The sequence below is a fragment of the Piliocolobus tephrosceles genome, chromosome 10 (genome assembly GCF_002776525.5).
Source record: "Piliocolobus tephrosceles isolate RC106 chromosome 10, ASM277652v3, whole genome shotgun sequence".
NCBI classification, from domain to species: domain Eukaryota; kingdom Metazoa; phylum Chordata; class Mammalia; order Primates; family Cercopithecidae; genus Piliocolobus; species Piliocolobus tephrosceles.
Genome location: NC_045443.1, coordinates 119,402,652 through 119,427,583, shown reverse-complemented (window position 1 = coordinate 119,427,583; position 24,932 = coordinate 119,402,652). Strand labels below are relative to the sequence as shown.

Genomic DNA, 24,932 nt, shown 5'->3' with positions numbered 1-24,932 from the left:
ATCCCAGCACTTTGGGAGATGAGGTGGGCGAATCACTTGAGGTTAGGAGTTCAAGATCAGCCTAGCCAAACCCCATCTCTACTAAAAATACAAAAAATTAGCTGGGTGTGGTGGTGGGCGCCTATAATCACAGTTACTTGGGAGGCTGAAGCAGGGAGAATCGCTTGAACCCGGGCGGCGAAGGTTGCAGTGAGCCGAGATGGCGCCACTGCACTCCAGCCTGGGCGACAGAGTGAGACTCCATCTCAAAAAACAAAACAAAACATAAAAAACAAAAAAAGTGTGACGTAAGTTTGACAATCAAATTTTGCGGCTATCAGATCTCTGCAGGAAGGGGCGGGCACTGCCTGGTTGCTAGGCTGGGGCGGCGCGTTGCCATAGCGACCCCGGCCGGGCCAGCTGCGCACGCGGCTGAAGGACGTTGAAGCTGAAGGCTGCGATCCCGCAGGTGAGCGCAGGTGAGCCGGGCGCATGTGGGGCAGGGCCAGGACTCCTGACTGACCCCAAGCCATCTAGTTCCCGGCTCCTCCCCCTTCCATTGTGGGTTGTCGTTGTTGTTTTTTTTCCCTTGAGACAGGGTCTCCATCTGTCCGGTAGGCTGGAATGCAGTGGCGCCGGATGATAGCTCACTGCAGTCCTGACCTCCTAGGATCAAGGCATCTTCCCACCTCAGCCTCCCGCGTAGCCGGGACTACAGGCCTGCGCCACCATGCTCAGCTAATTTTTTTTTTTTTTTTTTGGAAGAGACAAGGTCTCACTGTGGTTTCCCAGACTGGTCTCCAACTCTTGGACTCATGCGATCCTCCCGCATCAGCTTCCCAACGTGCTGGGATTGCAGGCGGCAGCCCCTGTGCCGCCAGGGTGGTCTGTTAGCACCAAAACAACCTGGGACGACTTTCATTTCCTGTCAACAGCCCACGTGTTAAGACCACAGCCTCCTCGGAGTAGAACCTATGTTCCCTAAACTGTGGGATGGAGGGTGATTTTAGGTTACACTTATGAGGTGTGAAGTAACATCCAATGACATCATGAGAAAGTTATTAGAGTCTGGGTTCTCTTACAATTCTGAGTAAGCCAAGGAGAGTCAGTCTGGTGATTACATGACATTAACACCTCTTTTAACATTTGCCAATCTTTTTTTTTTTTTTTTTTGAGAAGGAGTTTCGCTCTTTTCACCCAGGCTGAGTGCAGTAGCACGATGTCAGCTCACTGCAACCTCCTCCTTCCAGTTTCAAGGGATTCTCCTGCCTCAGCCTCCCAAGTAGCTGAGATTGCAGGTGTCACGCCCGGCTAATTTTTGTATTTTTAGTAGAGACGGGGTTTCACCATGTTGGCCAGGCTGGTCTCAAACTCCCAACCTCGTGATCTGCCCACCTCAGCCTCCCAAAGTGCTGGGATTACAGGTGTGAGCCACCGCGCCCAGCCTTACTAATTCCTATTTTTAACAAAGACCTTGGAGCTCAACCTACTCCAAGCCATAGCATCTAGCTAAGACTTAAGTTGGTTCGTTCAATGTTTTTATTTTTACATTTATCGTTGCCTTAGGGTACCTGCTACTGGTTTTCTATTTATAATAATGATACGTAAAGCCTCCATTCTTCTTCTTCTTCTTTTTTTTTTTTTTTTTTTTGAGACGGAATCTTGCTTTGGTGGCCCAGGCTGGAGTGCAGTGGCACGATCTTGGCTTACTGCAAGCTCTGCCTCCCTGCAAGCTCCACCTCCCGGGTTCACCCCATTCTCCTGCCTCAGCCTCCTGAATAGCTGGGACTACAGGCTCCCGCCACCACGCCCGGCTAATTTTTTTGTATTTTTAATACAGACGGGGTTTCACCGTGTTAGCCAGGATGGTCTCGATCTCCTGACCTTGTGATCTGCCCACCTCGGCCTCCCAAAGTGCTGGGATTACAGGTGTGAGCCACCACGCCCGGCCATTTTTCTTTTTTTTTTTTTTTTTGAGACAGAGTCTCACTCTGCCTGGCCCAGGCTGGAGTGCAGTGCTGCAATCTCGGCTCACTGCAGCCTCCTCCTCCCGGGTTCAAGCGATTCTCTTGTCTCAGCCTCCGGAATAGCTTGGACTGCAGGCATGGGACACCACACCTGGCTAATTTTGTATTTTTAGTAGAGACCAGGTTTCACCATGTTGGATAGGCTGGTCTTAAACTCCTGACCTCAGGCCATCCAACAGCCTCAGTCTCCCAAAGTGCTAGGATTGCAGGCATGGGCCACTGCAGCTGGCCCTCCTTTTTTCAATATATGTATTTTTTAAAGTGAGTTAACATTATCATTATTATTATTAATTTTTTTTTTTTTTTTTGTTTTTGAGATGGAGTTTCGCTCTGTCACCCGGCTGGAGTGCAGTGGTGTGATCTCAGCTCACTAAAAGCTCAGGCTGGTCTCTAACTCCCAGGTTCACACAATTCTCCTGCCTCAGCTTCCTGAGTAGCTGGGAATACAGGCGTCTGCCACCACACCCAGCTAATTTTTTGTATTTTTAGTAGAGATGGGGTTTCATAGTGTTAGCCAGGATGGTCTCGGCCTCCTGACCTTGTGATCCACCCTCCTCAGCCTCCCAAAGTGCTGGGATTACAGGTGTGAGCCACCGCGCCTGGCATTATTATTTTTTAAGACTGAGTGTCGCTCTGTCACCCAACCTGGAGTGCAATGGTGCCAACTCAGCTCGCTGCAACCTCCGCCTCCCAGATTCAAGCGATTCTCCTGCCTCAGCCTCCTGAGTAGCTAGGATTACATAGGCGCATGCCACCAGGTCCGGCTAATTTTTGTATTTTTAGTAGAGACAAGGGTTCACCAGGCTGGTCTCAAACTCCTGACCTCAGGTGATCCGCCTTGGCCTCCCAAAGTGCTAGGATTACAGGGGTGAGTCGCTGCGCCTGGCCATCCTTTTTTCAATATATATATTGATTTTTTAAAGTGAGTTAACTTATTTTTATTTTCTTCTTGAGAAAAGTTCTCACTCTGTCATCCAAGCTGGAGTACAGTGGCATGATCTCGGCTTACTGCAACCTCTGCCAAGTGAGTTAATTTACATATAAAGATTAATAATAGTACATGTGATATTTGGAAATGGGAGGGGAAAAAATCCCAACGGCATAGAATTTGGGACCTGAGATTGTTTCCGCACTGCCAGTTTTTGCTCTGCCTGTTTTCTTTGCCTGGAATGATTTTTCCCTACTCCTAGGTGTGATTGTCAAAATATGTAACCCATATTTTGGGTTCATATTTTGGATTCATATTTGGCTCAGTGGCTCATGCCTGTAATCCCAGCACTTGGAGAGGCTGAGGTGGGTGGATCATTTGAGGTCAGGAATTCGACAAGCCTGGCCAACATGGTGAAACCCCGTCTCTACTAAAAATACAAAAATCAGCCAGGCGTGGTGGTGCGCGCCTGTAATCCCAGCTATTTAGGAGGCTGAGGCAGGAGAATCACTTGAACCCAGTAGGCAGAGGTTGTAGTGAGCTGAGATGGCGCCACTGCACTCCAGCCTGGGCAACAAAGCAAGATTCCATCTCTAAATAAATAAATAAATATATTTAGAAGACATCAGAAATATATATATATATACACATATACATGACGGCCCCCCCCTCCCTGGGGGCAGCTTCTCCCTGATGCCATCACAAACCCTCCTGCTCTACTGGTCTCCCTAGATTCCCAAGTGATTGTGCCATCAGACCCCCTGGGAGGGGGCCCCTGGGAGAGGCAAGGGAGGGGCCAGCCAAAGGTCAGTCCAGCACTAAAGGATCCCCACCAAGGGCCGTTCACCTGCCCCGGGAACTCAGAACACACATGACTCGCCCCACTTGAGCTCAGGATCCCGGCATTACACGGGGCACACTGAGCCCCAGATGTTCCTAACTCCTTTCCAGCACCCTCCATCCTTGCAGAAGCAGCCACCATGCCAGTCTCTAAGTGCCTGAAAAAGTCGGAGTCCCTGTGGAAGGGGTGGGACTGGAAGGCCCAGAAGAACGGCCTGCGGCGCCAGGTGTATGCTGTGAATGGCGACTACTATGTGGGCGAGTGGAAGGACAATGTGAAACACGGTGAGTGGGACTCTAGGACGGGCGGCCAGAGTGGGGTCGTAGCCACAGTGGGCAACAGGACCAGGAAGGCAGTGTACAGAGCTCACTGGCGACATGAGATGTGTCCCCAAGGCTCCCCCAGGATGAGTGCTGGCCCAGGCCAGCGGGGGGCCTCCACGTGCTGGGGCTTCTGAACAAACTCAGCCCTGACTTCAACAGAGTGAGGGTCTCAGGACCAGCAGTGGACAGAGGGTGTTGAGAAACTGGCCTGTCCCCAGGGCTCTGGGACCTAGGGGGCTCAGTTCCTGCCTTCTGAGACTTGGGTTAAGCACTGGGCTGGCTGGCAACAAGAAAAGCCAATCCCCCCGAAACCAGCTTGCAGAGGGGTTCTGGGCTTTGCATTCATCTGTGATGCTCTGCAGAGGGCTGAGCTCCACGCACAAGGGAGGACCCCCTCCTCCATCCCCCCGGAGGGGGAGCTGGGGCTCCAAGTCTGACCAGCAGGGGGCAAAGGGGTCCTGTTGATACAAACTAAATCCTGATGGGGGAAAAAAAGAAAGAAAAGAGAGCTTTCATTTTTAAATGTGGCACTGCTGCTCACTCCAGTCTTGCAATTCCAGACTTTGTACTCTTTTTTTTTTTTTTTTGAGGGGACAAGGCCTTGCTCTGTCTCAGAAAAACAGGCTGGAGTGCAGTGGTGCCTCAAGATCCTGCAGCCTCAAGATCCTGGGCTCAATCTTCCTGTCTCAGCCTCCTGAATTGCCGGGATTACAAGTGGGAGTCACTGTGCCTGGCTAGATTCTGTGCTCTTTTTTTTTTTTTTTTTTTTTTTTTTAAGACGGATTTTCACACTTGTTGCCCAGGCCGGAGTGCAATGGCACGATCTTGGCTCACCACAACCTCCACATCCTGAGTTCAAGCGATTCTCCTGCCTCAGCCTCCAGAGTAGCTGGGATTACAGGCATGAGCCACTATGCCCGACTAATTTTGTATTTTTAGTAAGATGAGGTTTCTCCATATTGGGCAGACTGGTCTCGAACTCCCGACCTCAAGTGATCCACCCGCCTTGGCCTCCCAAAGTGCTGGGATTACAGGTGTGAGCCACTGAGCCCGGCCGGATTCTGTGCTCTTAACCACTCTGCTCTCCTGCCTTGCTGGGTTAAGTGCTTTGGAGTCAAATAAACCCGGGTTAGGATCCCAGTTCCAGGCTGGGTGTGGTGGCTCACATCTGTAATCCCAGCACTTTGGGAGGCTGAGGCAGGCAGATCACCTGAGGTCTGGAGTTCAAGACCACCTTGGCCAATATGGCAAAATCCCATCTCTACTAAAGAAATACGAAAATGGGCCAGGTGGGGCCAGGTGCGGTGTGCCACTGCACTCTAGCCTGGGCGACAGAGCGAGACTCTGTCAAAAACAAAGAAAAAGGTGCCTGAGTGTATTTTTCAGTTCTTGTGGGTGGCATATGTTGTGGACAGAGCCTTGTACACTGCACAACCCAGCTGTACTGCAGAGCAGTTGTGAAGCTTCAGGTAAGCCATTTCCCATTCACTGGGTCTTGGCCTCCCCATCTGTGACAGGACAGTGGGCTTCCATCTGTGTGAGTCTTGCCGTCCCTTAGACCTTGGAGGTGTAGACCTAATGCCGATGGGCCAGGGGCTGCAGAAAGCAGACATCAGAGAACTGAGGCCCCCTCTCTTCAAGACACATGCTTTGACCAAACTGAAGTGAGTTGCTGTGGTATAAGCAGATCAGAAGCGGTCAAGACAGTCGTCACAGAAGTTGAGGACAGAGTGGCCTGGTGGGTCCCCACGCCGCTCATTCATTCACTCCACAAACACTTACTGAACTCCCAATCCATTCCAGGCCCTGTGTGGGGCATCCAGCATGATCCTAGCCCTCAGGGAGCTTACTGTGTGCAGAGAACCTGCCCAGGAAGGTGACAAGCTCATTTTACAGATGAGGCATATGGCGCTCAGAGAGAGGAAGTAACTTACTCAAGGTCAAGGGGCTACAGGTGGTGGCATCTGGATATGAAGGGGACCAGAGAGGAGACATGAAGGAGCCCTGAGAACACAGACTGTGGGAGAGGTGATGTTCCAGCTGAACCGGACAGGAGGAGGGTGAGTTCACCAGGCAGGGGGCATGCCTGCTAGGCAGTGCAGCTGGAATTGCGGGATGCTCTGGAGGACTGAGAGGGTACTGGGCATGGCAGTGCATACCTGTAGTTCCAGCTACTCGGGAGGGTGAGGCGGGAGGATTGCTTGAGGCTAGGCATTGGAGACCAGCCTGGGCAACGTAGCAAGACCCCATCTCTGCAAAATAGAATACTTTTTTTTTTTTTGAGACGAAGTTTTGCTCTTGTCACCCAGGCTGGAGTGCAGTGGCATGACCTCGACCCATTGAAACCTCTGCCTCCTGGGTCAAGCCTGATTCTCCTGCCTCAGCCTCCTGAGTAGCTGGAATTACAGGCATGTGCCACCACACCCAGCTAATTTTTGTATTTTTAGTAGAGACGGGGTTTCACCATGTCGGCCTGGCTGGTCTCGAACTCCTGACCTCAGGTGATCCGTCTGCCTCGGCCTCCCAAAGTGCTGGGATTACAGGTGTGAGCCACCTCACCCGGCCTTAGAAAATAGAGAACTTAAGGAATTAGCTAGATATGGTGGTATGCTCCTGTAGTCCCAGCTACTCAGGAGGCTGAGGCAGGAGGATGGCTTGAACCCAGGAGTTAAGAGAGGCTGCAGTGAGCCATGGTTGCGCCACTATACTCCAGAGTGAGACCCTGTTTCAAAAGAAAAGAAAAAGAAAAAGAAAAAGAAAAAAAGGAGACTGGAAACCAGTGTGGCTACAATAGAGTGAGCAAGAGGAGAGAGAGCGGGCAGGTCAGTAGCACCAACCATATAGGGTCTCACGGGCTGTGATGACATTTGCCTTTATCCCAGAGGCAAGCAGCAAATGGCTTAAAAGTGGGGGCTGGACAGGCACAGTGGCTCACGTCTGTAATCACAGCACTTTGGGAGGCTGATACAGGCAGATTATGAGGTCAGGAGTTTGAGACCAGCCTGGCCAGCACAGTGAAACCCCGTCTCTATTAAAAAAATACAAAAAATTAGCCAGGCATGATGGCACATGCCTGTAATCTCAGCTACTCGGGAGGCTGAGGCAGGAGAATCGCTTGTATCCAGGAGGCAGAGGTTGCAGTAAGCCGAGATTGCACCACTGCACTCCAGCCTGGGCAACAGAGTGAGACTCTCTCTCAAAAAAAAAAAAAAAACAAGGGAGGGGGCCATGCTTGGTCACTGCTTACATCCTCACCATCCTAACACCCAGCGGGGAGGGGTGTACCAAATATGTGTAGCATGAATAGTGAGTCCACTTGAATTAGGAATAACCAAGTTCACACCGACTTCACAATTTGTATTGAGTACCTACTATGTGCCAGGAACTATGCTAAACTCTGTGGAAATGTAGCAGTGAAGAAAACAAAGATACCTGTTCTTATGAAGCGTATGTTTAACAGGGCTAGACTGACAACAAATGATAAATATAATAAGTAAATAATATACTATGTTAGAGGTGGTAGGTATACATGTATGAAAACAGAAAAACAACAGGATAATCTGAGTTTGCAGAATTAAATGGTGGTCTCAACTCAGTGAACAGATGAATTCTCAGTCAAGACTTGGAGGAGAGGGCCAGGCACAGTGGCTTACACCTGTTATCCCAGCACTTTGGGAGGCTGAGGTGAGTGGATCACAAGGTCAGGAGATGTGGACCATCCTGGCCAACATGGTGAAACCCTGTCTCAAGTAAAAATACAAAAAATTAGCCGAGCGTGGTGGCGGGAGCCTGTAGTCCCAGCTACTCGGGAGGCTGAGGCGGGAGAATGGTGTGAACCCGGGAGGCGGAGCTTGTAGTGAGCCAAGATTGTGCCTCTGCACTCCAGCCTGGGCAACAGAGCCAGACTCTGTCTCGGGAAAAAAAAAAAAAAGAGACTTTGGAAGAGAGGGAGTAACTGAGTGGATGTTTGCAGGGACTAGGATAGAAGGTGGCGTGACCAGCTGGAGCAGAGGAACATACCTGGGGTGTTCAAGAAACAGCCAGGAGGACGGTGTGAGTGAAACAGAGTGAGGAAGAGGAGGAGGTCAGGGAGGTTGAGGGCTGGCAGGGCACGGTGGCTCACGCCTGTAATCCCAGCTAGTAGGGAGGCTGAGACAGGAGAATCGCTTGAATCCGGGAGGTGGAGGTTACAGTAAGCCAAGATCATGCCACTGCACTCCAGCCTGAGTGCCAGAGCAAGACTCTGCCTCAAAAAAAATAGGCCCAGTGTGGTCCCTCATGCCTGAAATCCCAGCACTTTGGGAGGCCGAGACAGGCAGATTGCCTGAGGTCAGGAGTTCAAGACCAGCCTAGCCAACATGGTGAAACCCCATCTCTACTAAAAATACAAAAATTAGCTGGGCGTGATGGCAGGTGCCTGTAATCCCAGCTATTGGGAGGCTGAGACAAGAGAATTGCTTGAAACTGGGAGGAGGAGGTTACAATGAGCTGAGATCGCGCCATTGCACTCCAGCCTGGGAGTTTCCAAGAGCGAAACTCCATCTAAAAAAAAAAAAAAAGAAAAAGAAAGTTGTGGGCTAAAGAAGGGTAGTCAGATCATACAGGACCTTGTCAGCCACGGTAAGAACTTTGGATTTGACTCTGTGACACAGGGAGGATTTAGAGCAGCGGAATGATATGATCTGATTCATGTCCTATAACACCCATGCTGGCTATTTTGTTGTAAATGAGGTGGGGGCAGCAAGACCCGTCAGAGGCCCTTGCAGACATCCACGTGAGAGACAACAGCATCAGTAAATCAGGAGAACGAAGCACCCCATAAAAGCAAATTATTAGAAAGGCAGGAATGGAGCCAGCCTCAGGGAAGGCTTAGAACAACTTCTCCATCTTATTTCTGCTTCTCCCTGGCTGGCCTTTTTTCTCTCTTCCTGCAAGTATACCTCTGCATGATACACATGTCTACCAGCATCTTAGTGACAGGATGGAGGAATCCTCTTCACTTCCTGATGTAGTTTCATTTTGTTTGAGACAGAGTTGTGCTCTGTCGCCCAGGCTGGAGTGCAGTGCTGCGATCTCGGCTCACTACAACCTCCGCCTCCCGGGTTCAAGCCATTCTCCTGCCTCAGCCTCCCAAGTAGCTGGGACTACAGGTGCGCACCACCATGCCCAGCTAATTTTTGTATTTTTAGTAGAGACGGGGTTTCACCATGTTGGCCAGGATGGTCTCGATCTCCTGACCTCATGATCCACCTGCCTCAGCCTCCCAAAGTGCTGGGATTACAGGCATGAGCCACCGTGTCCGACCTGTTTATTTGTTTTGAGACAGAGTCTCACTCTGTCCAGGCTGGAGTGCAGTGGTGCAATCTCACTCACTGCAACCTCTGCCTCTGAAGTTCAAGCAATTCTCCTACCTCAACCTCCTGAGTAGCTGGGATTACAGGCACACACCACTACACCAGGCTAATTTGTGTCTCTTTAGTAGAGACAGGGCTTAACCATGTTGCCTAGGCTAGTCTCGAACTTCTGGCCTCAAGTGATTCACCTGCCTCAGCCTCCCAAATTGCTGGGATACAGGGGTGAGCCGCCATGCCCAGCCTTAGGTCTCCAAATCTTGTACATCTTATAACAAAAAGTATGCACCCTTTGACAGAACATCTCCACATTTTCCCCACCCCACCAGCCCCTGGTAACTGCTATTTTACTGTTTCTATGAGTTTGACTTTTTTAGATTCCACATACAAGTAAAATCATGCAGTATTTGTCTTTCTGTGCTTGGCTTAATTTCACTTGACATAATGTCCTCCAGATTCATCCATGTTGTCACAAATGGCATGTTTTCTTTCTTTCTTTCTCCCTTTCCTTCCTTCCTTTCCTTCCTTCCCCCCTCCCTCCCCCTCACCCCCTTTCTTCCTTTCTTGGGGTCTCACTCTGTCACCCAGGCTGGAGTGCAGTGGCACGACCTCGGCTCACTGCAACCTCCGCCTCCCAGGTTCAAGTGATTCTCCTGCCTCAGCCTCCAGAGTAGCTGGGATTACAGGCGTGCACCACCACGCCCAGCTAATTTTTGTATTTTTAGTAGATACCAGGTTTCACCATGTTGGCCAGGCTGGTCTCGAACTCCTGACCTCAAGTGATCAGCCTGCCTCGGCCTCCCAAAGTGCTGGGATTACAGGCATGAGCCACTGCTCCCAGCCCCTATAAGATTGTTTTTTTTTTTTTTTTTTTTTTGAGATTGAGAGAGAGAATCTCACTCTTGTTGCCCAGGCTGGAGTGCAATGGTGTGATCTCGGCTCAGCTCACTGTAACCTCCACCTTCCAGGTTCAAGCAGTTCTCCCACCTCAGCCTCACAAGTAGCTGAGATTACAGGCACCCACCACCACACCCAACTAATTTTTTATATTTTTAGTAGAGATGGGGTTTCACTGTATTGGCCAGACTGGTCTCGACCTCCTGACCTCAGGCAATCCACAAGCCTCAGCCTCCCAAAGTGCTGGGATTACAGGTGTGAGCCACCACCGCACCCAGCCCCCCCATAAGATATTCTTACACCCATTTTACAGCTGAGGTATCTGAGGCTCAGAGAGACCCAAGGAATTAACTTACTTGGTTAAGGTCACAAAGCTCAGAAGGATAATGTTGAGTTTGTTGCTGGGTTACCAAGGACCCAGACTTGAATTGGCCAATGTAGGTACTCCACAAATATTTTCTTCATCCTTTCATTACATATGTATTAAGCCGGGTGCAGTGCTGTGTGCTTGTATTCCCGGCTCTTCAAGAGGCTGAGAAGGGAGAATCTCTTGAGCTCAAGAGTTCAAGACCAGCCTGGGCAACATAGCAAGACCCTATCTCTGAAAGAAAGAAATGCCTGATGTGGTACCTTGTGCCTGTAATCCCAATACTTTGGGAGTCCTAGGCAGGAGGATTGCTTGAGCCCAGTAGTTTGAGACCAGCCTGGGCAATATAGAGAGACTCCACCTCTATAAATTTTTTTAAAAAAATTAGCCGGGTGGAGTGGCATGCACCTGTGGTCTCAGGTACTCAAGAGGCTGAGGTGGAAGGATCATTTGAGTCTGGGTGGTTGAGGCTGCAGTGAGCTGTGCACGTTAGCATAGGCGATACAGCCAGTCCTTTCCTGTCTAAAAACAAAAAACCGGGTGCAGTGGCTCATGCCTATAATCCCAGCACTTTGGGAGGCCGAGGCGAGTAGATCATCTGAGGTTGGGAGTTTGAAACCAGCCTGACCAACATGGAGAGACCCTGTCTCTACTGAAAATACAAAATCAGCCGGGTGTGGTGGTGCATTCCCATAATCCCAGCTACTAGGTGGGCTGAGGCAGAAGAATTGCTTGTACCTGAGAGGTGGAGGTTGCAGTGAGCCAAGATCGAGCCATTGCACTCCAGCCTGGGCAATGAGAGCAAAACTCCGTCTCAAAAAAAAAAAAAAAAAAAAGGGCCGGGCACGGTGGCTCAATCCTGTAATTCCAGCACTTTGGGAGGCCGAGACGGGAGGATCACGAGGTCAGGAGATAGAGACCATCCTGGCTAACACAGTGAAACTCCGTCTCTACTAAAAAATACAAAAAAAGAAAAAACTAGCCGGGTGTATTGGCAGGTGCCTGTAGTCCCAGCTACTCGGGAGGCTGAGGCAGGAGAATGGCGTAAACCCGGGAGGCGGAGCTTGCAGTGAGCTGAGATCCGGCCACTGCACTCCAGCCCAGGCGACAGAGCGAGACTCTGTCTCAAAAAAAAAAAAAAAAAAAAAAATTAACAGGTATTAGTCACCTACAACATGCTATTGGGGGAGCCCCCCGCCCCGATATTCAACATGGGTTCTTTTCTATTTCGCTAAGCATCGACTGGTCTGAGAAATAAAGGGAAAGAGTACAAAAGAGAGAAATTTTAAAGCTGGGTGTCCGGGGGAGACATCACATGTCGGCAGGTTCCATGATGCTCCTGAGCCGTAAAACCAGCAAGTTTTTATTAGCGACTTTCAAAAGGGGAGGGAGTGTACGAATAGGTTGTGGGTCACAGGGATCACATGCTTCACAAGGTAATAAAATATCACAAAGCAAATGGAGGCAGGGAGAGATCACAGGACCACAGGACGGGGCGAAATTAAAATTGCTAATGAAGTTTCGGGCACGCATTTTCATTGATAACATCTTATCAGGAGACAGGGTTTGAAAGCAGACAATCTGTCTGACCAGAATTTATTAGGCGGGAATTTCCTCATCCTAATAAGCCTGGGAGCGCTACAGAAGACCAGGGCTTATTTCATCACTTCGGCTTCGACGGTAAAAGACAGCCGCCCCCAAAGGGGCCATTTAGAGGCCTACTCTCAGGGGCGCATTCTTTTTCTCAGGGATGTTCCTTGCTGAGAAAAAGAATTCAGCGATAATTCTCCTATTTGCTTTTGAAAGAAGAGAAATATGGCTCTGTTCTGCCCAGCTCACCAGCAGTCAGAGTTTAAGGTTATCTCCCTTGTTCCCTGAACATTGCTGTTATCCTGTTCTTTTTTCAAGGTGCCCAGATTTCATATTGTTCAAACACACACACTCTACAAACAATCTGTGCAGTTAATGTAATCATCACATGGTCCTGAGGTAACATACATCCTCCTCAGTTTACGAAGATGATGGGATTAAGAGATTTAAGTAAAGACAGGCGTAGGAAATCACAAGGGTATTGATTGGGGAAGTTTTAAGTGTCCGTGAAATCTTCACAATTTATGTTCAGAGATTGCAGTAATGACAGGTGTAAGAAATTATAAAAGTATTAATTTGGGAAACTAATAAATATCCATGAAATCTTCACAATTTATGTTCTTCTGCCATGGTTTCAGCTGGTCCCTCCATTCAGGGTCCCTGATTTCCCGCAACAACATGCCAGGCACAGTTTTTTTTTTTTTTTTTTTTTTTTGAGATGGAGTTTCGCTCTTGTTTCCCAGGCTGGAGCACAATGATGCCATCTCGGCTCACTGCAACCTCCGCCTCCCAGTTTCAAGTGATTCTCATGCCTCAGCTTCCTGAGTAGCTGGGATTACAGGTGCCTGCCACCACGCCCGGCTAATTTTTATATTTTTAGTAGACACAGGGTTTCACCATATTGGCCAGGCTGGTCTCGAACTCCTGACCTCAGGTGATCCACCCACCTCAGCCTCCCAAAATGCTGGGATTATGGGCGTTAGCCACTGCGCCCAGTCTCCAGGCACAGGTTTTCAGTGCAGTGAACAAAACAGATTAAAATCTGTGCCCTCCTGCAGCTCACATTCTCCTGGAAAAGACAGACATGCGACACTAATCAACAAACAAAGAGAATTACCTCTGGCTGGATGCAGTGGCTCATGCCTGTAATCCCAGAACTTTGGGAGGCCGAGGTGGACGTATCACTTGAACTCAGGAGTTTGAGACCTGCCTGGCCAACATGGAACCCCATCTTTACTAAAACACAAAATTAGCTAGGTGTGTTGGCTCACGCTTATAGTCCTAGCGACTCTGGATGCTGAGTCAGGAGTATCTCTTGAACCCGGGAGGCAGAGGTTGCAGTGAGCTGAGATTGTACCACTGCACTCCAGCCTGGGTGACAGAGAGAGACACTGTCTCAAAAAAAAAAAAATGGAACTTTCCTGGCCTTCTCCTGGGTACTGGGTGTTTAGGATGATGTGCAGAGCCTGTCCCAGCTCTCAAGATTCATCCAGTCGGGGACCCCTGAGGCTCAGGCAGGCACACCACCCCCACCCCTGGGTGGCCACATCTGCAGCATTGCCCATCTGTGTGTCACCAGGGAAAGGAACACAGGTCTGGAAGAAGAACGGAGCCATCTATGAAGGGGACTGGAAGTTTGGGAAGCGCGACGGCTATGGTACCCTCAGCCTTCCTGATCAACAGACAGGAAAATGCAGGAGAGTCTACTCAGGCTGGTGGAAAGGTGATAAGAAATCGGTGAGGAGGGCTGCCAGCCAGGCTGTGTGTGTGTGTGTGTGTGTATGTGTAGGGGGAGCCGAGAGAGGCCTGGGAGAAAAGAGAGGGGAGGTCTACAGGGAGGAGGACAAGGTTGTGGTACGTGTGGGAGAAGGAAGGGGTGGGGGAATTGCAAAGTTTCTCAGAACAAAATCCAGGAAACAGGAAGCAAGAGAAGGCCAGGGAGGAGCTCACAAAACCCTGTGGTTGCGAGGAGCCAGCCAGGCTTGTAGGGACAAAGTTGCCTCCACCCTCTTCCCCCTCGCTTCCTGGCTTTCTTTTCCCCAGGCACCTCTTTTTAAGAATCTCCCTTCTGCTGGGGCTGGATAAAAGGGGAGGTAGGAAAAGTGGGAGCAAGAGGGCAGAGGACAAGAGAGGAGCGAGCGTCCCGAGGGGCCAAAGCCAGCCAGAGGCGCTCAGCCCAGAAACACCCAAGCTGGGCACAGGTTGCCTCCACCTACTCCCACCAGTGTGGAGGAATCCTCACCATCAGTCCTGGAGACAATAATAAACAGTATTGCAACTGAGCAACTACTATTGTGAGCCTGAAACACATATTTAAAACTTTTTTTTTTTTTTTTTTTTTGAGACAGAGTCTCGATGTGTTGCCCAGGCTGGAGTGCAGTGGTGCGATCTCGGCTCTCTGCAACCTCCACCTCCTGGGTTCAAGCAATTCTCATGCCTCAGCCTCCCAAGTAGCTGGGACTACAGGCGCCCGCCACCATGCCCAGCTAATTTTTTATATTTTTAGTAGAGACAGGCTTTCACGCCCAGTCACCACGCCCAGCCTGAAACACATATTTAATATTCAGTTAACTCTCACAGCAACAGCTCATCATCATCATCATCATGCCCATTTTATTGATAAGCAAACAAGCTCGAAGAGATGAGGTGTCTGGTAACTGCCCAAGGGGTTCACCTTGCCCACGCCTGGCCCTGAGTTGTATTATTTCTCAAATCAGTCTCCCCAAACATTCTGGCTGCAGAGGTTTTAAGGATAACTTGAGGGCTGGATGTGGTTTCTCACACCTGTAATCCCAGCACTGTGGGAGGCCAAGGCAGGTGGGTCACGAGGTCAGGAGATCGAGACCATCCTGGCTAACACAGTGAAACCCCATCTCTACTAAAAATACAAAATAATTAACTGGGCGTGGTGGCGGGCGCCTGTAGTCCCAGCTACTCAGGAGGCTGAGGCAGGAGAATGGCGTGAACCGGGGAGGCAGAACTTGCAGTCAGCCAAGATCCAGCCTGGGTGACAGAGCGAGACTCTGTCTCAAAAAAGAAAAGGATAACTTGATGGGTGGGGGAAAGACAGTGAGCCCAGCATGCTGACTGGTCAGAGATGAAATCACAGGGAGTCAAAACTGTCTTTTTGCCCTGAGTCAGTTCCTGGGTGGGGGCCACAAGATCACATAAGTCAGTTTATTGATCTCGGTGGTGCCAGCTGATCCATCAAGTGCAAGTTCTGCAAAATATCTTCAGCACTGATTTTAGCAGCAGTTTAGGGAGGGTCAGAATCTTGTAGCTTCCAGCTGCATGACTCCTAAACCATAATTTATAATCTTGTAGCTAATGTTAATCCTACAAAGGCAATGTAGTCCCCAGGCAAGAAGGAGGTCTTTGGGAAAGGGCTGTTACTATCTTTGTTTAAACTATAAACTAAGTTTCTCCCAAAGTTAGTTCAGCTTAAGCCCAGGAATGGACACAGACAGCTTAGAGGTTAGAAGCAAGATGGAGTCAGTTAAGTTAAATCTCTTTCACTGTCTCAGTCATAATTCTGCAAAGGCAGTTTCAGTCTTGCCTGGAGTCACACAGCTAGCAAGTGGTAGAGCCCAGGGTTTCGTGTTCTCTGCTCCCAAACTGTTTATTGGCAAAGTAGGAAGAGAAAGCCCCATATAACCAGTTTACATAGAATATGGTGTTAGGGCCGGGCGCAGTGGCTCACGCCTGTAATCTCAGCACTTTAGGAGGCCGAGGAGGGTGGATCATGAGGTCAGGAGATCGAGACCATCCTGGCTAACACGGTGAAACCCTGTCTCTACTAAAAATACAAAAAATTAGCCGGGCATGATGGTGGGCGCCTGTAGTCCCAGCTGCTCGGAAGGCTGAGGCAGGAGAATGGCGTGAACCTGGGAGGCGGAGCTTGCAGTGAGCGGACATCACACCACTGCACTCCAGCCTGGGCGACAGAGCAAGACTCTGTCTCAAAAAAAAAAAAAAAGAATATGGTGTTAGGAGGGATGTTTTCACAGGGTGCCCAGAGGAAGATCATTAAGCCCAGCCTAGAGAATTCAGGGCAGAAGGCTAGGCACAATGGCTCACGCCTGTAATCCCAGCAATTTGGGATGCCAATGGGGGTGGATCACTTGAGGTCAGGAGTTCGAGACTAGCCTGGCCAGCATGGTGAAACCCCCATCTCTACTAAATAAAAATACAAAAAAAATTAGCCGGGCATAGTGGTGTGCACCTGTAGTCCCAGCTGGGGAGACGGAGGCATGAGAATCGCTTGAACCCGCAAGGCAGAGGTTGCAGTGAGCCAAGATTGCGCCACTGCACTTTAGCCTGGGCAACAGAGCAAGACTCCGTCTCAAAATAAATAAATAAAACTATATAATAATAATTAGCTGGATGTTGTGGTGCACATCTGTAGTCCCAAATTCTCAAAAGGCTGAGGCAGGAGGATTGCTTGATCTCAGGAAGCTGAGGCTACAGTGAGCTATGGTGGTGCCACCACACTCCAGCATGGACAACAGAGCAAGACTTGTATCAAAAAGAGGGAATTCAGGACAGGCTTCCTGTAGAAGGTGACACTAAAAGATGCTAGGAGTTAACCAGGAAAAAAAAAAAAAAGGGAGAAAGATGGGAAGCAAAAAATAGCAAAGGGAAGGAGATGTAAAACAGCAGAGTGTGTGTCTGCCTTGGGGCAGGAGTGAGGAGAAGAGTTGCAGGGGCCCTCAGGGATAGGTGGGAAATCAGGATTTTGAGGAGTAGACGTGGCTTCTCAACCCAATCTCCTCGGGTGTGATCTGCAAACAGACCTTGTTTCCCTGCTGTTGGACACTAAGTGTGGTGTTTTTTGTTTTTTGTTTTGAGACAGTCTCTCGCTCTGTTGACCAGGCGGGAATGCAATGGCGTGATCTCGGCTCACTGCAACCTCCGACTCCTGGGTTCAAGCAATTCTTCTGCCTCAGCCTCCCAAGTAGCTAGTATTACAGGTGCCGGCCACCACACTCAGCTAATTTTTTGTATTTTTAAGAGAGACAGGGTTTTGCCATGTTGGTCAGGCTGGTCTCAAACTCCTGACCTCAGGTGATCCACCCGCCTCGGCCTCCCAAAGTGCTGGGATTACAGGCATGAGCCACTGCACCTGGCCTCAACATGAGTGAGTCTCAAATGCATTTGGCTGACCGAGATGCAGTAACAGTGTAGATTTACTTTCTCACCTGAAAGAACAAAACAAAATGGATAAAATGTGTATGAAACAATGTTTTTCAAGACTTCGGACATCAGTCAACAGAGGACAGTGATCCCTGAGGGACAGGGAACAAACGGGGTGAGCCCAGTGATTGCTCCCACAATGTTACTGTCTTGGGAATTTCCAGGCCATGATGCAGAGAGGGGGAACCCGCGCCAGGCTAAGTATGGTGTTTATGTTCATTTTTCTGGGTCAAAAGAAGAGTTGGGGCTGGGCGCGGTGGCTCATGCCTGTAATCCCAGCACTTTGGGAGGCTGAAGCGGGCGGATCACTTGAAGTCAGGAGCTCAAGACCAGCCTGGCCAACATGGTGAAACCCTGTCTCTCCTAAAAATACAAAAATTAGCAGGACGTGGTGGTGCGTGTCTGTAATCCCAGCTGCTCGGGAGACTGAAGCAGGAAAATCACTTGAACCCGGGAGGCGGAGGTTACCTGAGCCGAGATCACACCACTGCACTCTAGCCTGGGTGACAGAGCGGGGCTCTAGCTCAAAAAAAAAAAGAAGACACGACCCTCCGCTTGGACGTAGGGCTGAGGAAGAAGGAAGAAGCTGGGGTGTGTGGCTCTAGGGGTGCCTGGGAGGACAGCGGGCTTTCCTGGTTTGGCGGGGGCGTGGGGGCGGCCCTGAGTAGTAGCATCTTCGTGCTTTCAGGGTTATGGGATCCAGTTTTTCGGACCCAAGGAGTATTATGAGGGTGAATGGTGTGGCAGCCAACGCAGTGGGTGGGGCCGCATGTACTACAGCAACGGCGACATCTACGAGGGACAGTGGGAGAACGACAAGCCCAACGGGGAGGGCATGCTGCGTCTGAGTGAGTACCCCGCCCCCGCCGACCCCGCCCACATGACCACGCCCCCGGCAGCGAGCTGGCCACGCCCATCTGGTCCCACAGAGACACGCCACACCCCACACTCTTGTCCCACACTGGCCCTTGTGCCAATGTGGGACAAGAGAGGAAGAGGACCCTATCCCTTCCCTCAGTCACAAAAGGTCACATATATATGATTCTATTTATATGAAATTTTCAGAACACGCAACTCCATAGAGACAGAAAGTAGACTAATGGTTGCCTAGGACTATGGGAATGGTGACGTTAGCGGGTGTGGGGAATGGCTGCTTAATGGGCACGGGGTTCCTTTTGGGGTGACTAAAACGTTTTGAAAGTAGATAGAGGTAATGGTTGCACAGCATTGTGAATGTACTAAATGCCACTGAACTATACACTTCAAAATGGTCAACTTATGTTATATGAACTTATATCTCAATTTTAAAAAACAGGCCGGGCGCGGTGGCTCACGCCTGTAATCCCAGCACTTTGGGAAGCAGAGGCGGGCAGATCATAAGGTCAGGAGTTTGAGATCAGCCTGACCAACATGGAGAAACCCCATCTATATTAAAAATACAAAAATTAACTGAGTGTGGTGGTGGGCACCTGTAATCCCAGGTACTCAGGAGGCTGAGGCAGGAGAATCGCTTGAACCTGGGAGACGGAGGTTGCGGTGAGCCAAGACTGGGCCATTGCATTCCAGCCTGGGCTACAAGGGCGAAACTCCATCTGAAAAAAAAATTTAAAAACATTTAAAAATAATTAAAAGAATAAAAACAGACTGGGCGCGGTGTCTCCCACCTGTAATCCCAGCACTTTGAGAGGCCGAGGCGGGTGGATCACCTGAGGTCAGGAGTTCAATACCAGCCTGGCCAACATGGAGAAACCCCATCTCTACAAAAATACAAAAAATTAGCCGGGCATGGTGGCATGAACCTATAATCCCAGCTACTTGGGAGGCTGAGACAGGAGAATTGTTTGAACTCAGGAGGCAGAGGTTGTCACTCAGGCTGGAGTACTGTGGGGCAATCTCAGCTCATTGCAGCCTCAACTTCCTGAACTGAAGCCATCCTCCCACCTCAGCCTCCTGAGTAGCTGGGACTATAGGTACACACCACCATGCCCAGCTAATTTTTAAAAAATTGTTTTTGCAGAGATGGGGTCTCACTATACTGCTCAGGCTGGTCTTGATTTCCTGGGCTTATGAGCCTCCCATCTTGTCCTCCCAATATGTTGGGATTTGCACGGAGCTCTGGAAGAGTGACCCCTGGGGGTCTAGCTTAGTTTGGTGTACCCTGCACCACACCTCCTTGTCCTTTCTCCCCAGAGAACGGGAACCGCTACGAGGGCTGCTGGGAGAGAGGCATGAAGAACGGGGTGGGGCGTTTCTTCCATCTGGACCACGGCCAGCTGTTTGAAGGCTTCTGGGTGGACAATATGGCCAAGTGCGGGACGATGATCGACTTTGGCCGTGACGAGGCCCCTGAGCCCACTCAGTTCCCCATTCCTGAGGTGGGCAGCCCTCACCAGGGCCCTGTAGCCACACCCAGAGACAGAAGCCAGCACCCCCAGCCATGCCCAGCCCAGACCTGCCAGGCCAGCCCAGCCCAGACAGGAAACAGACAAGGTTTTGTTTTCAGTCAGGGCATCCCTAGCAAGAGAGGTGGCTCCTGATGAGGCTGGCAGCACCCCACAGGGCAGGCAGCACCAGTCAAGGCTGGCAGCCTGGGTCCTCCATGCTCTCCAAACCAACTTCTTGGTATTTCCCTCCAGGTCAAAATCCTAGACCCTGATGGTGTGCTGGCAGAAGCCTTGGCCATGTTCAAGAAGACAGAGGAAGGAGATTGATGCCAGGTAAGAGGTGGGCACGCCTGCCACGTTCTGATGTGGCTGAGGCTGCTCCAGGGCCTGGAACAATGCACAGATCTCCTGGGGTCTCCAAAGGGCTTGGGGTAGGGGAGTGGGGAGCAAGATCAGAGAGGGCAGGCTCCTTGCCTCCTACGGTCCAGGTGTCCTTTTTGACTCTTCCTCTTCAAAACCTGTTTCAGCCGGCCATGGTGGCTCTTGCCTGTGATCCCAGTACTTTGGGAGGCCAAGGCAGGCAGATCACTGGAGGTCAGGAATTCAAGACCAGCCTGGCCAACATGGTGAAACCCCATCTCTACTAAAAATACAAAAATTAGCCAGGCATGGTGGCAGGCACCTGTAGTCCCAGCTACTCGAGAGGCTGAGGCGGGGGAATCGCTTGAACCCGGGAGGTCTCCATCTTGCAGTGAGTTGAGATCACACCACTGCACTCCAGCCTGGGTGACACAATGGGACTCCGTCTCAAAAAAACAAAACTCACTGGGCACGGTGGCTCATGCCTGTAATCCCAGCACTTTGGAAGGCCGAGGTGGGTGGATCACGAGGTCAGGAGTTTAAGACTAGCTTGGCCAAGATGGTGAAACCCCATCTGTATTAAAAATGCAAAAATTAGCCGGGCGTGGGGGCAGGCACCTGTAATCCCAGCTACTCAGGAGGCTGAGGCAGAGAATTGCTTAAACCCGGGAGGTGGAGGTTGCAGTGAGCTGAGATTGTGCCACTGCACTCCAGTCTGGGCAAGACTCTGTCTCAAACAAACAAACAACAAACAAAAAAAGCATTTTACTGAAGACCAGTACATTCCAGCCCTGCTTGAAACCTTCTGTTTGCACCCTGGGCCACATAACTGGGCTGGGCACGGGGTTGAAAGGAGGTGGTCTTCTGGCTTCTGAACACCCTTGAGTAAGGCAGTTGGCCTTCAGCCTCCATTTGCACATCTGTCCAGTGGGGTCTTGTCCAGTCCAAGCCCTCCTGAGCACGCTGTGAGGGTTTGAGGAGAGGACATTGGTACAGCGTCTTTCAAATGCCAGCTCCACTATCCCCCTCTCCCCTGCAGAGAAAAAAAAACCGCTTCAGGAGAAATTCGAGCCTGCGTCACCTGATCGCTCAGACCAGTGCGGCTCTGTCTGGAGGAGTCAGCAGCGGCTCCCGGCATGCCCCTGGCACCCTCAGAGGGCCCCTCACTCCCCCCAGCACTGGGTCGTTCCTTGCCAATAGGAAGGCCGGTGCTTCTCTCCCAGGCTGGCCTCAAGACCCTCTTCATTCTCTGATCTCATCCTGGAGTGCATGAGAATAAAGAATAACCAGGTGGTGTAAGCCTAGGCCTATGGGGTAAGGATGGGGCACTTGAGGGGGCTCAGGAGGGGTTTCAGGTTTAGAGGAGGGAAGACCTGCCTTGGCTGGGCTGCCTGGGCTTAGCTGGGGCGAGTAAGGGCAGGTCTTAGGCTGGGTGCAGCGGCTCATTCCTGTAATCCCAGCACTTTGGGAGGCCAAGGTAAGAGGATTGCTTGAGGCCAGGAGTTCGAGACCAGCCTAGGCAACATAGCAAGACCCTGACTCTACAAAAAAAAAAAAAAAAAAAAAAATTTAATATAAAAGAAAGGAAAAGAAAAAGAGAAAGAAATGGCAGGTCCCCTGTGAGATAACCCAGATAACCCAGAGAGAAGGTCTGCATCCTGACACACTGGCTGCCAAGATTTGAGATTATAAAATTTGCTGACCATTTCTCAACCTAACACAGGGCTCTCAACCTTGAAATCCCATGGAAACTTTACAAAGTTGTGGAAGCCCAGGTCCCATGCTCAGAGATTCACAGATTCACATCTAATTCATCTGGGGTGAGGCCTGAGCTTTCAGAAAATTCCCCAGGTGATTTTTTTTTTTTTCCCCCAGTAGTCTCCCTCTGTCGCCCAGGCTGGAGTGCAGTGGAACGATCTCGGCTCACTGCAACCTCTGTCCCCCAGGTTCAAGCAATTCTCCTGCCTCAGCCTCCTGAGTAGCTGGGATTACAGGTGCACACCACCACACCCGGCTAATTTTTGTATTTTTAGTAGAGATGGGGTATCACCATGTTGGTCAGGCTGGTCTCGAACTCCTGACCTTGTGATCTGCCCACCTCGGCCTCCCAAAGTGCTGGGATTACAGGAGTGAGCCACTGAGCCTGGCCTTTTTTTTTTTTTTTTCCTGAGATGGAGTCTCGCTCTGTCACCCAAGTTAGAGTGCAGTGGCACAATCTCAGCTCACTGCAACCTCCGCCTCCCTGGTTCAAGTGATTATCCTGCCTTAGCCTCCTAAGTAGCTGGGATTACAGGCACTCGCCACCATGCCCGGCTAATTTTTTGTATTTTTAGTAGAGACAGGGTTTCACCATGTTGACCAGGATGGCCTCGATCTCCTGACCTTGTGATCTGCCCGCCTTGGCCTCCCAAAGTGCTGGGATTACAGGTGTAAGCCACTGCTCCCGACCGAGCAGGGCAACATTCTTGAGAGATCAGATGTTCTCTTGCATAATGAGCAGGTGAGCTCTGGAGTCACACTGCCTGGGTGTGAATCTCGGAGCTGTGTTTTCTTGGGGATGTCACCCAGACTGTTCTGTAGGTCCCCTCACTTGCAATATAGGGCATTAACAGTACTTACCATCTGGGGTTACTGTGGTTAGTTACTGTGAGGATGAGATAAGGCGGTGGTTTTAAACTGGGTAGGATTTTGTCCCCCCTCAGCCCCATTCTTTCTTGGGGACATTTGGCAATATATGACATTTTTGATGTCACAACAGGCAGGAAGAAGGTTACTGGCATTGAGTGAGTAAAGACCAGGGATGTTGTTAAGCATGGTGCAATGTCACCATGCTACCAAAAAAAAAAAAAATCAGCACCGGTAATCCCAACCACTTGGGAGGCTGAGGGAGGAGAATCGCTTGAACCTGGGAGGCAAAGGTTGCAGTGAACAGAGATCGTGCCATTGCACTCCAGCCTGGGCGACACAGTGAGACACACCATCTAAAAAAAAAAAAAAAAAAAAAAAAAGTTGAAAAACCCTGAAATACCATGATTCTAGCTAAGAATTCAGCAAGAGGCACATAGCACATAGTAAAGCCTCAATAAACACCACTGACCTTACTGAGGTTCTCTCTGCCCCCTAAGTCATAAGTGGGTGGCCTCAATAAGGGTGTGGTTCTCAGTCTGTACCTCTGGCACTGGGAAGCCCCGCCTGGCCACCCTAGAATGCACAACTAATCATAACTTCCAGATATGGAGCGCTCACTCTATTCCAGGCCCTGTGCTGACAGCTTCGCAGCAAGCGTTCTCTCCTGGGACTCCCCGACAACAGTGAATTGTCTTGCTATTCCTGCCATTTTATTTTATTTTATTTTATTTTATTTTTTATTTTTTATTTTTTTTGAGACGGAGTCTTGCTCTGTCGCCCAGGCTAGAGTGCAGTGGCCGGATCTCAGCTCACCGCAACCTCTGCCTCCTGGGTTCACGCCATTCTCCTGCCTCAGCCTCCCGAGTGGCTGGGACCACAGGCGCCCACCACCTCGCCCGGCTAATTTTTTGTATTTTTAGTAGAGACGGGGTTTCACCGTGTTAGCCAGGAGGGTCTCGATCTCCTGACCTCGTGATCCGCCCGTCTCGGCCTCCCAAAGTGCTGGGATTACAGGCTTGAGCCACCGCGCCCGGCCCCTGTTCCTGCCATTTTAGAGGAGGAAACTGAGGTTCAGGGAGGATCACAAGTCATCAAGCTAGTACTGTGCTTAAACTTAGGTCTAGCTGCTCTAAATATGCAGGAGAGTGTATATAAAGGGTTACCATTTTTTTAAAAAAAGTCTAGCACTTTGGGAGGCTGAGGCAGGTGGATCAAGAGGTCTGGAGTTCGAGACCAGCCTGAAAAACATGGTGAAACCCTGTCTCCACTAAAAATACAAAATTTAGCTGGGTGTGGTGGCATGCGCCTGTAATCCCAGCTACAAGGGAGACTGAGGCAGGAGGATCACTTGAACCCAGGAGGCGGAGGTAGTGGTGAGCCAAGATCACGCCGAGCCGAGATCACACTGCTGCACTCCAGCCTGGGCAACAGAGTAAGACTCTATCTCAAAAAAAAAAAAAAAAAAAAAGTGGGAAGAGGGTGTGCTTGTTTATGTGTAAAATGTCGCTAGATTTGAACACAATAAACTGGCAAAGATGGTTGTCTCCAGGGAGAATTGGGGACTTGGGAACAGGAGCTGAAGAACAACTTTTCTCTGTTGTGTTTGGAAGCCTGTGAATGTATTATGTATTCAAAATGTAAAAAAAAAATGAAGTTAAAGAGACTGTGCTCCTAGCTAGGAGTGTTTGTCTAAGTTGCCTGGGTGTGAGAGCACCTGGGGTGCTTTGTTAGAAATAGATTCCAAAGACACACCCAGACCTACTTAAATCAGAATCCAAGGGCTTCGAAACCTGCATTTGACAAGCCAGGCTGATGAGTCTTGAGTCTGGGACAGTTTGGGAATAAGAACCCAAGACAACAGGATCCTAGCCCAGAAATGATTCCAGCTGGATCCACATCCCTGCGGAAGTAGGGAGGTGGCTGTCTTAGGGGGATACGTAAAAGATGTCCAGGACAGCCGGGCATGGTGGCTCACGCCTGTAATCCTAGCACTTTGGGAGGCTGAGGCAGGTGGATCACCTGAGGTCAGGAGTTGGAAACCAGCCTGGCCAGCGTGGTGAAAGC

The 24,932-nt window shown here is 50.2% G+C and overlaps 1 protein-coding gene across 4 annotated transcripts; it reads left to right on the top strand.

The window, feature by feature from the left end:
- Positions 1–387: 387 nt before the first annotated feature.
- Positions 388–21,535, top strand: MORN3 (MORN repeat containing 3). Of its 4 annotated transcripts, XM_026457371.2 has the most exons (7): positions 388–458; positions 3,886–4,059; positions 13,883–14,040; positions 18,185–18,344; positions 19,687–19,871; positions 20,133–20,213; positions 21,280–21,535. In XM_026457371.2, the coding sequence occupies exons 2-6, from the start codon at positions 3,915–3,917 to the stop codon at positions 20,205–20,207; spliced, it is 723 nt and encodes a 240-aa protein (XP_026313156.1). In that variant the 5' UTR covers positions 388–458; positions 3,886–3,914; the 3' UTR covers positions 20,208–20,213; positions 21,280–21,535. The 4 variants fall into 4 exon arrangements, with proteins under 4 accessions (XP_026313156.1, XP_023060951.2, XP_023060957.2 ...); XM_023205183.3 differs by lacking the exon at positions 21,280–21,535 and having other exon boundaries at positions 19,687–20,185; XM_023205189.3 differs by lacking the exon at positions 21,280–21,535 and having other exon boundaries at positions 422–448; positions 19,687–20,185.
- The last annotated feature ends 3,397 nt before the right edge of the window (positions 21,536–24,932 follow it).

What these genes read in the sequence shown, in the direction of transcription:
- MORN3 (XM_023205183.3), top strand. Translation starts at nt 3,915, where the DNA reads ATGCCAGTCTCTAAGTGCCTGAAAAAGTCGGAGTCCCTGTGGAAGGGG. An exon ending in GAAGGACAATGTGAAACACG is followed by an intron (nt 4,060 to 13,882) that starts GTGAGTGGGACT and finishes GTGTGTCACCAG; the next exon opens with GGAAAGGAACACAGGTCTGG. An exon ending in GGAGGGCATGCTGCGTCTGA is followed by an intron (nt 18,345 to 19,686) that starts GTGAGTACCCCG and finishes CTTTCTCCCCAG; the next exon opens with AGAACGGGAACCGCTACGAG.